Source organism: Neodiprion lecontei, chromosome 2 (assembly GCF_021901455.1).
Source record: "Neodiprion lecontei isolate iyNeoLeco1 chromosome 2, iyNeoLeco1.1, whole genome shotgun sequence".
NCBI classification, from domain to species: Eukaryota; Metazoa; Arthropoda; class Insecta; order Hymenoptera; family Diprionidae; genus Neodiprion; species Neodiprion lecontei.
Window position 1 is genome coordinate 24,041,741 of NC_060261.1, and position 10,989 is coordinate 24,052,729.

Sequence of the window (10,989 nt, forward strand, 5' to 3'; positions counted from 1 at the left end):
AACTCGCTTTTTGTGTGATCTTTTACCATACTTTTCTGATTTTATTAACGGACGCACACTATCATACGTTAAAAACTACCGAAGCATACGCGTTTTCCGTTTCTATCGTCTCTTACGTAATTTCCGTTAATTTTTTTTTGCTAGTGTTGTCAATGGACAACGAAACCAATTATTCGTCAGTTTACGGGTCAGCCTCCATAATTTCTAATAAGAGCCTTCGTGACTTTACCTAGGTAGAAGACCTGCCCGGTCTCCCCCTGGGGGGAGGGAGTTGTAACGTGGCGTTTCAGAATCGCCCGTCACAAGGGCACACAACCGCTATTATTTTTAATTTACGCGTCCTCAGCAGGGTACTCCAAAAGAACTCGATACAAAATAGGCAATATCTACTTTTAACTAATTCTTTTCTGTAAATTCTTTATTTCGCGCTTCGGCGCAAGCTAACAAGATACTTGGACGACCACGATCCCGATCAACAAGGGACCACTATCTACCGTTTGCAGCTCTCGACGACTTCGCCTACTGACGGTCTCACCAGACTACACTGGCTACCTTGGTGCACCTTTATATACACCTGGGGTAGCATCCATCCGAACCTTCCGTATCGCCTCGACTGCCGGTGAACAGGGAGATAAAAATCCTCCCGGCGGCCGGGGGCATCGTTCTTCAAAGAGGAACTAGCCGCCTTCCTATCGACGAGGACCGATTGTGTGGGTCGTGGTCCACGGTTTGGCCAACCGTCTGACTGCACGACCTCAGGTACAGGCAGCTAGCTACTGCCTGTACAAAAGCCGGTGGAGGTGAACAATGAGGCGTCACTCTCCACCCGCTAACTTTGACCGAGAGGCACCCTGTGTGTGCCTCTGTCGAAGAAGTCCCCGAGGATAGGCAGCCTGGACTGCAAACTGGAGCGACTATGAAACCGTACGAGTTGGTGTCAACGACGAAATCGCGAGCAGCACATTGCACAACATCTAGCGGTAATTTTTGGAAAACGTACGACCACGCAGTAACCGATATTCGCCACAGGGGGATGGCCTATTTGCGGTGGGGGTCAAGCGACCAATCAAAGAAGAAGAATCACCTCACGACAACCGCGAGATCGGCGAGCTGAACTACGACCTGCTATTCTACGCTCGACCTGTTGAGGAACAGCTTCGTTTTCGATTATTCTCCCGACCATTACTACCGATTTAAGCTGCCGACACTTTTTCCTTCTTTTGCTACCGACCTATCGTTTATTCTACCGCTATCGTTTTTCCTTCTAAACTCTTTGCATCCTTTTTCCTTTCCTTATCAGTTTGCTTTTGTGAAGTATAATTTAAATTAGACTCAGTTTGTGTGCCTGAGATCGACCGTTAAGGTAAGGCTTTTGCCTTTGAATTGTACTGGTACGAAGTTGCTCACAATTTCTATTCTTTCTCGTAATATTTATCGATTTTGCGTGAATCATGGTCCACGGTTAAAGTTGCTGTAAGCCGCCGTGTGGCTGCATGATTCCGGTCATTAATATTATATTTATTGTTTCTTGATTGCATCGTGTGATGCCATTTTGTGTGAATCATGGTCCACGACTTCCGTGTGACTGCATGATTTCAGTAATTCATTAATTTCGTATCTGAGCGACCTCGTAACTGCCAAATAATTATCTCTTGTATCTATGACTTTTCTGATTATTTGTGAATCTCTATTATCTTGCTTCTGTAGTCTCTATCTTATTTTGAGCCCTATTGGCTTCATATTTTATTCCATACTCTCTTTGTAATAGTAGTGTGCTTTATATTTTATTTCTGTTATTGCTTATTATATTTTTATTTATTTTTGTGCCTATTGTATCGTATATCGAGTTCTACGGAGTACAAGCGAGCGTAGAATCACCCTTAGATATTACCGCATTTTTCTTTGTTACTATTGACCATTTTATATTATTTTTGCCTGTTATTTATTTCCCCGTATTTTGTTAAATTAAGTTCTGTAAACTATTCTTTTGTATTGCGGTGTATTTTCGTATATTTCTTTATTTTGTAAACTCTCCGAAATTCTCTCACTCTCATAACTTTGTATTTTGATATTCTCTCAAAAGTTATGTTTAGGAATTCACTATTTAATTCCTCAATTATGTAACGATTGTAATTATCGAATCTACCGTATGAATAATTCTACCGAAGGCTACCTAGTCGATCGTCTGCCGACTTGGTAAATTGTTACTAAATGTCAATCTCTCATCTTGGTTATAATTTATGGTAAATTTGACGTATCATCTATCGAACTACCGTTACGTTGTTTTCTACCGATCGCAGTAAAATTCTCTCGTTCTAATTAACAGAATAATAATTTTCGTAGTGTCATTTGCAACTTGGGTAAGATCACGTCGCCCAGTGACGTGTAGTTTTAAGTCAACTCTTGCATTATATCGCATCTCTCGGCCTACGTCTATTTTTCTCTGTTAACTACCGTCTCTCGTGTTAAAGCTACCGTTTACTGCTATTCTACCGATAATTTTTTATGAACAACGACAATTTATTTTATCAACTACCGCTATCGATACCATCTCATTTGCCTGTCTCACCTATGTAACCTTTTCGACAATACATGATCGATTGACTTATTCATTTTCCTTTTAACTGGAGTTTATTCTTTATTTGGTTATTTTCTTTAATTCTGGAATTACTGCTAGCTGCCTTGAACTCCGCCACTCTACCGGGATGTACGCGATCGTACCTGTGCCTAGCCAGCCATACAACGGGTTCTCTATTTATCCCTTTTGCACGGTCTTGTGTTAATTTTATTGATTTATATTATTCTTTGAGAATCGACGCTACGCGTCTGGCGCCCAACTTAATTATTTTGTTGTAGTTTAATATTGCGGATAAGTAGAGAATCGCGCCAAAGTGTCAACGGTAAGTCCTCATCCGAAAGTAACAACATTTAGCGTTACAAATTAGCGCTCGACGAGGGGCAGAAAAGACTTAACGTTACACCGGTGTTGGACTCGCCCGCGGTACGAACGAGGCGAAGTGTACGCACAGAGAGTGGAAACCGAACTCTTCTATCGAATGGGTGATCGGTTAATCACCCATGAGTGGACTAATGTAAGTGTGCGACGTTGCAAAATAACGGCGCACGGCCCGAACATACCGCCCGCCTCGTTAGCACAACGAAGCCAACTGGAAGAATGATGATTGTACAAAAAGTAATCTTATCATCTCTGTAATCATTCTTGAATGACGAGCGCAATTACCGCCCGCCATGAGCACTAAGGGGGGAGTTTTGCGAAGCACTAAGTCTTGTTGTAGAGCGGTGGTTCGCGCACTGGTAGAAGTATGAGTTTTACTATTGGTCGTTGGAACGAAGAGGTGGCCGTCTTGATCGTAACGACTCGGGTAAGTCCGTCCGGTCCGGGGTGAGTCTCGGTCACCCGGGCGAGAGGCCATTTGGCTGGTGGACGCAGATCGTCTCTGAGGAGCACGAGGTCACCGACGACAATGTTTTTAGTCTCCTTCAACCATTTGTTCCGTTGTTGGAGATGATGCAGGTACTCTGGCAACCATCGTTGTCAGAAACTCTCGAACATGCGAGTTGTGAGTTGCCAACGTCCCAGTCGTTCCAACGGGACATGCAGAGTGCTCGGTTCGGGTGGTGTCGTAGGAGCACCACCGATGAGGAAGTGTCCGGGGGTAAGGGCGACCAAGTCTGACGGAACTGAGCTCAATGGAGCGATCAGTCGAGAATTGAGGCAAGCCTCGATTTGAGTTGCCACGGTGGCGAATTCCTCGTAGGTCATGATGGTCTCACCGATGACTCGTCGTAGGTGATACTTCATGGATTTCACTCCCGCTTCCCAACGGCCTCCGAAGTGTGGTGCACTCGGTGGGATGAAGTGCCACTGCACTCCATCGTTGGCTGGGACCGACGCGATTTCTCGCGAAGTTGCTGAAGCAGCGAGAAACATGTGTCGAAGCTCTTGGTCGGCTCCGCGGAAATTCGTGCCGTTGTCAGTATGCAGTTCTGAGTGGATACCGCGACGTGCCGTGAAGCGTTTGAACGCTGAAAAGAATGATGCAGTCGTGTAGCTTCCTACGACCTCGAGATGAATGGCTCTCGGTGCGAGACAGACGAAGAGCGCGATGTAGCCCTTGAATGTTGTTCGTCCCCGACCAGAGCTCGCTCGAAGTAAGAATGGACCGGCATAATCCAATCCTGCCTTCTCGAACGGTCGAGAAAGTTTGTTAACTCGTGCGGTAGGCAGTTGACCTATCTGTTGTTGTGGTATTGGCGCTCGGTGTCGAGTACATTCGACGCACCAACGCACCAGCGAACGAACCTTGTTGCGTCCGCCTAGGATCCAACAGTACCGTAGTAGATAGCTCATCGTGAGCTGTGCACCACCGTGTAGAGTTATATCGTGTGCGCGCCGTATGAGGAGGTCCGTGAATCTCGATGATCCCGGTAGTATGGCGGGATGGCGTTCCTGGTAGGAGAGAACAGTGCATTGAAACCGCCCGCCAAGACGGAGTACACCTCCATCGTCGAGGAACGGGTTAAGTCGAGTGAGGGCGCTGCGCGAGGGCAACAGTTTCTTGTTTTGTAGAGCAGCGATTTCGTCGGGAAATGCTACTCTTTGAGTGACGATTATCCATCGCTCACGAGCAGCTGCAATTTCTGAAGCACTGAGGAGTTGTAAATCCTCCAGAGCAACGTGATGATCGGCTGGGATGCCATTCTGGCAGCTTAAAAACCATGCTGTCACTCGAAGCAGGCGTTTCAGGAAGGAGAATCGAGAGAGAATTTCGTTATCTTCTGCGATGCATGTAGCATGCACGACTGGTTCGATGTGTGTATCGAGATCCGTGATATCAACAGATGCCAATTTGCGCTGCGGCCATTCAGACTGAGGCCCTTTCAGCCAGCTTGGACCTTGCCACCAAAGGTCCGCTTGAAGGATTTGCTCTGGTGTGATACCTCGAGTTGCGAGATCTGCTGGATTCTCGGCTGATTTTACGTGCTGCCACGTCGTGTTAGGCAGCAGTGTTTGGATTTCTGCGACACGATTCTTGACGAAAGTTACCCAGTGCGAAGGGTGAGCGTGTATCCACGCCAACGTCACGGTGGTGTCAGATCACGCAAATGATTCTTCTGTGACATCGTCCTTTAGCGTGGCCTTCACGTACGTCATGAGACATGCAAGTAGTGCGGCACCACATAGTTCGAGTCGTGGGAGGCTCACGGATTTCACTGGAGCGACCTTCGTTTTCGAGCACAGAAGGGATACGGTGTATGAGTCATCTTCACTGCATACACGTACGTACACTGCAGCAGCGTACGCGCGCTCTGACGCATCCGAGAATCCGTGAAGCTGATACCGACGCGGATGAGTTGTGGGACCAAGCCAACGCGGTATGACGAGCTCTTCCAGCCGTGGAAGCGTTGATCGCAAGTGCAGCCACGGAGAGAGCGTTTCCGCAGGTAGAGGCTCATCCCACGTAGCTCCTGAGATCCATGTATCCTGGAACAAAATCTTCACGTATACGAGCACGGGTGCCAGCCATCCGAGGGGGTCGAATATTCGTGCCAATTCGGAGAGAAGCGATCGCTTCGATGCTGTGGTGTGATTCAGATCCAGGTTAAGTTTAACCCGGAAGGAGTCGTCAGAAGGAGTCCAAACGACGCCAAGAGTTCTCACCCATTCATTCGGTTCGAATTTTCGAGCAGACGGAGAAGACGCTTTGCAGTTGCCAATGCCGACCAGCAGTTCAGGATGGTTCGACATCCATATGCCGAGTTCGAAACCTCCACTCTTCAGGAGGTTTGTAAGAGATTTCATCAATTATCTCGCAGATGTTAGGTCGTCTGTGCCAGTAAGAGTGTCATCGACGTAAGTGTCATGACGAAGAGCGTGAACAGCTGTTGGAAACTGCTGAGCTTCGTCCTCAGCGAGTCGCTGCAGCGTGCGAATGGCCAGGTATGAAGCGCAGGTCGTTCCGTACGTGACGGTGAGGAGGCGAAAATCTTGAACAGGACTTTCAGGACACTCTCGCCAGACGATACGCTGAAGATCGCAATCCTCGGGCGCCACGTGAATTTGTCGAAACATTTTTACTATGTCCGCTGCGAACACTACGCGATGTCTTCTCCATCGCGTAAGAATGGCCGATATGTCTGTCTGCAACTTCGGCCCTGGAAGCAGTATGTCGTTGAGAGAGATCCCAGTCGATGTTGGATGTGATGCATTGAATACGACCCGTATTTTCGATGCACCTTGTACCTCGCGCACAACAGCGTGGTGAGGCATGTAATACCGGGGTGCACAGGCACCAGCGTTCGCGACCGGAGCTAGTTCCATGTGGCCAAGCGAGAGATATTCGGAAAGAAATCGCGAATATTCCGCTCCAAGTTGTCGCTCGGACTCGCGGTGACGTTCACTCCGAACGAGCGCACGACACGCGAACGCGTGGGACTCGCCCAGACAGCTGACTAGGTCCTTACCGAAGGGGAGTCGTACTACGTGGCGACCCGTTTCATCGCGCCGCGTAGTACCACGGAAGAGACTCTCGCACTTCTCTTCCTCCTCGGTGAGATGCTCCTTGGTCGGGAGCACGTCGAGTTCCCAGAATTTACGCACGAGCTCAGAGAGGTCTGACTCGGTGCTGCAGTGGTGGGCTCGAACCCTACTCGATGCCTTGTTTGACAAAGCAGGATTTGTCGATGTTGGACCCGTCAGAATCCATCCGAAAATTGTCTCTTGAGCAACTGGTGTGCCAGGAGGTCCGAAACGATTGCTTCTCAACAGTAATTCGCGATAGACGTCTGCGCCAAGAAGCATGTCGATTTTTCGTGGTTTGTCAAACTCAGGACCGGCAAGTGTGAGATCAATAACATGATCCGATCGCACTTTTGGAGCAGCGCGAGACGGTAGAGAACGTGTGACTCGCGGGAGCACATACGCGGCAACGGAGATTTGTACCGAAGGATCGACCCGTGAACTCACTACGACGGAGATGATGCCTTTCGATACACCCGCCTTTGCACCAGCGACGCCGCTGATGGGAGTTGACACTGGTGTGCGTGTCACTTGAAGCACTTGCGTGGACGCTTCACTGATGAAGCATCTTTCCGAACCAGGGTCGATGAGGATGTGGGCTGGTACTTGTCGTCCTGACTCCGAAACGAGTGTGACGAGAGCAGTACCGAGTAGGACGGTCTTGGTGTAAGGTAAGACTTTGCTCACATGATTAGCCTGCACTAGAGTTGAGGCTGCGGAGCCAGCCGACGAGTTCTTGTCCGGTGAGGGTGACGCACCCTCCGCCGCGGATACAGAGCTGTGATCAGTGGCATGCAATGACGTGTGGTGACTCTTTCCGCACACGAGGCATTTCTTGGTCGAAGGACATTCTGCGGCGAGATGTCCGTCACCTAAACAATTTCGACAGAGGCGCAGGCGACGCACCTGCTCCTCACGTTGTGATAGATTACCGTTCTTGTACTGTGTACAGGCGCCGATGAAGTGCGACTCTGAACACAGTGAACATTTACGTCCTTTCTTGTTTGCGTTGTCGTTCGAAGTATTTGAAACCGTGTGAGACGAAACGTTCGATTTGTGTGGCTTGGAACCCAGCGAAGGCGATGAGTTGTTGTGACTGGAGGCCGTCGTGGCCGGACGAGCAGCCTACAAAGCACGAACACGCGTTTCCAAAAACGATGCCAACTGTGTCCATGTAGGGAATTATCGTGAATCTCCCAAAGATGTTTCTCAATCTCTACGAGACCGTTGATCGGGGCGTTGACACGTGAGATCGACGAGAATAGCGTCCCAATGTTGCACGGGAGCTGTTGGAGGTTTTTCAACGCGCGCACTGATTCGTTAGGTGCATCGAGTAACTTTCTGATTCCGGACGCGGATTCTTTACCGACTGCGGTGAGAGAGAGTAGCACTCTCACATGACCTTGCACAAGAATACGCGGATTGTCGTAGCGATCGATTAGCAATTGCCACGCGTCTTCGTAATTTGCGTCAGACACAGCGATATTTTGGAGGAGTTGAGCAACCTCCTCAGTTACGCTAATCTTCAAATATTGTAGTTTCACCGCGGCTGAAAGACCCCGGTGATTGTGTACCATTGCGGTAAACTGATCGCGAAAAGTCTCCCACTCACATAGCTCACCGGAAAAATTAGGTATTTCGAGTTTGGGAGTTTTCTAGACAGCGAATCCGTAGGAGCAGGAATCGCCTGTGTCATGACAGCAGGCGCGGCTGATGGCGGCTTCTCGGGCAACCATGAAAAGAGGAGAGCTTTTGTGTCAAGATAACGTCTTGCACGGCTGTGAAATTCTCGTCGAGTTCGTACTGTGGGGTTCCAGCTCCCGGAACCTGCATGAATTTGAGGTATGTGCTGAGATAATGTTGCCAATATTGCTTAAGCACTTCGCTGCGTGAGGCGATGAACGTTGGAGTGCGCTTTTCGCGCGCCGTCTTCTTCAAATTTAACTCAAACTTCAAGATGAGGCCGGAGGACGTACCAAGGTTGTTCAAATGAGCTTCCATCGTGACGTTGATATATGTATTCCCGCGCGAGAAGTCACACAAGAAATTTGGTATACAAAAGCGTACGAAAAGTACAAGCGAACTCGGCCGGAACACTATGCCACACACGTGATGATAATATAACGAAATACTATGCCTCTATTTTGCCTGTCGCGCGAGACTGTATATAATTTTCACTGTGGTAAACTATAAGACATCCGACGCGAAGAGATTTCGACGCGATGTTTACGTTTACGAGACTCGTACGCGTACCGAGCTCGATACACTGTGTAAGGCGAGAGACAACAGTAGGCAAGACAAGGTTCGCGCTCGACGCGAAGCGCGACGCGGCGAGGGAGAGAGAGAGAGAGCCGTCACGGCTGAACGATTCTCGTACACTCGGCGTGTATAGCACTCGCAAATCAATGTAGAATATTCGACGCGAATATTACGTCGGATTACTCGATTCGTCACAGGAGAACGAGTAATGCACTCTTTTCGTAGCACTGTGAATTGATGGAGAGTCAATCTCTGTTCACGAAAACCCGATGCACTCAACACTTTCGCAACTGGCGATCCGGCTCGAAGGACCAAATATTCGCGCGGTTGGCGAGAGAGGGTTTCAATCTGCACGGTTGGAGGAAAAGCGCAGGGTGGTAGATAACTAATTCCACCTTCGGTATTTTCGTAAAAAGAATAACACTTTTATTCACAAAGACTGATCTCGATTACAACGTGTGTTGAGTCCGCAAGCGATACGCGTATCGTCGCGTAGCCAGACGAATCGTAGCTATCCGGTGTTGTACTTGTAACGGTCTTTTCGTTTTCGCGGTTTGTTTAGACTAGGATTAACTCCAATTGCGGAGCCCCTCGCAATTAACGAAAATCTTCCGCTATCAATTTACTTTTATTGTTTTTTATTGTTTTTATTTAAAACGAAATTTCGGACGTTTGGTATGACCTAATGACATGTATCAATAAATTAGAACCGAATAAAAGAAGCGTATAAATATCAGCGAAAATAATAAATAAATTGTATAAATAAAATGGGGACGGCGGACATCTAGGACGACAACAATTCCATAAAAGGCATACTCATAAAATTACAAATAAAAGAGTACAGGTCAGAATATATAAAAACTTATCATAAGCGTCATTGAGGATATTCTTCAGATCCCAGTTCCCATTTCTTCGGTTGCGCTCGCTAATTCCGTGCCCGGCCAATTCGAATTCCCTCGTCCGTCATATCTTGGTGGGTTTTCCTTGATCGGGAATCCGTATGCGTTTACTTCATTTTCGTCGGTTGTCTTTCTTCGTTCGTTATGATTCTTTATTTAGAGCGCACCCTGATGACGATCAACCCCCATCCGTCGTCTCCCGCTTATACTTTTTAATCCATTCTCCTCGTCGTCTCTCGCTTACACTTCTCGATCGATTGCTAACCCGTCGTCCCGCTTACACTTCTCGATCGATTTGAACCCGTCGTATCACCGCTTAGGTGAAAGCCCCCCTCCCTACGGACCTACCTATCACTGAGCCCCGTAGTCACTGCTTTGGCGGCTAAATTCAACTGTTACATACTCGACCGCGGTACGAACGAGGCGAAGCGTACGCACAGAGTGGAAACCGAACTCTTCTATCGAATGTGTGATCGGTTAATCACCCATGAGTAGACTAGTGTAAGTGTGGGACGTTGCAAAATATCGGCGCACGGCCCAAACAATTTTACTACGTCAATCACAGAGTTGTGAATGCAACAATTCGCTGGTTATCTGTCACACCAGGCTGGAAGCGGGCAAAAGTTTGACAAAAATGTAGACAAAAACGGTTGACGCAGGAAGTTTCCGGAACATTTGGAGTGTTCAAATTTGCAAGAATGAAAATCCTAGCTGATCCCTTTCTCGAGATATGGGCATTTTGAGATTTGAACTATCGGTACTCGCCGATCCGTAAAATAAATATCGACAGTTTGAGAATCCTTACATTATAATCCAAAACTTCTTGCTCAAACTACCTGTATTTCGTATTTTTGAGATGCCTAAACCGAATTTGAGTTTGTTTCAAATGAGAATTAATTTTTTTATTGTTAAAAACAATTCCTAATTGTAACTGCAATCGTCGAAAAATAAAAAATTATAGAAATAAGAAAACCATATTCTATTTTAACTATAGTGATCTCTTAGAGAAAATTGTTCTAATCTTTTAAATTTAGTAGCACCTCCACGTGATTTGAAACCCTAATTTAACAAAGAAACTGTCCCAACCACATTCAGCGTAATCCAGAGCCAACGGCGAGGACGTAGTGGTTAACTGGCTCCACTTTTTTTTGGTTTTTTATAATTTTTTTATTTTTTTTTTTATTTTTATGTTTTTATTTTTTTTATTGATTTTCTTTATTTTCTTCCTTTAAATATCTTTATAAGGTGAAATTTCTCCTTGCAGGAAAATGAATCTGAGTTTAACTTTAA

The 10,989-nt window shown here is 47.0% G+C and overlaps 2 protein-coding genes across 2 annotated transcripts; both read right to left on the reverse strand.

Moving 5' to 3' along the window:
• Positions 1-3,280: 3,280 nt before the first annotated feature.
• On the reverse strand, positions 3,281-5,770 carry LOC107226554. Its single transcript, XM_015667404.2, has 3 exons — positions 5,228-5,770; positions 3,595-5,053; positions 3,281-3,540 (listed from the first exon to the last, which is right to left on the reverse strand). Exons 1-3 carry the CDS (start codon positions 5,768-5,770, stop codon positions 3,281-3,283), a joined length of 2,262 nt encoding a protein of 753 aa, XP_015522890.2.
• Positions 5,771-5,827: 57 nt separating this feature from the next.
• Positions 5,828-8,118, reverse strand: LOC124293011. The gene is made up of 2 exons (XM_046731906.1): positions 7,939-8,118; positions 5,828-7,666 (listed from the first exon to the last, which is right to left on the reverse strand). The coding sequence occupies exons 1-2, from the start codon at positions 8,116-8,118 to the stop codon at positions 5,828-5,830; spliced, it is 2,019 nt and encodes a 672-aa protein (XP_046587862.1).
• Positions 8,119-10,989: the final 2,871 nt, after the last annotated feature.

Coding starts and splice junctions, on each gene's coding strand:
- LOC107226554 (XM_015667404.2), bottom strand. CDS start 5,770: ATGTCGAACCATCCTGAACTGCTGGTCGGCATTGGCAACTGCAAAGCG. Junction 5,054..5,227: donor AGGTCGCTCCAGTGAAATCC/GTGAGCCTCCCA, acceptor ACTTTCGTCAAG/AATCGTGTCGCAGAAATCCA. Junction 3,541..3,594: donor CCCGTTGGAACGACTGGGAC/GTTGGCAACTCA, acceptor GATGGTTGCCAG/AGTACCTGCATCATCTCCAA.
- LOC124293011 (XM_046731906.1), bottom strand. CDS start 8,118: ATGGTACACAATCACCGGGGTCTTTCAGCCGCGGTGAAACTACAATAT. Junction 7,667..7,938: donor GTATTCTTGTGCAAGGTCAT/GTGAGAGTGCTA, acceptor CGTGCTTTGTAG/GCTGCTCGTCCGGCCACGAC.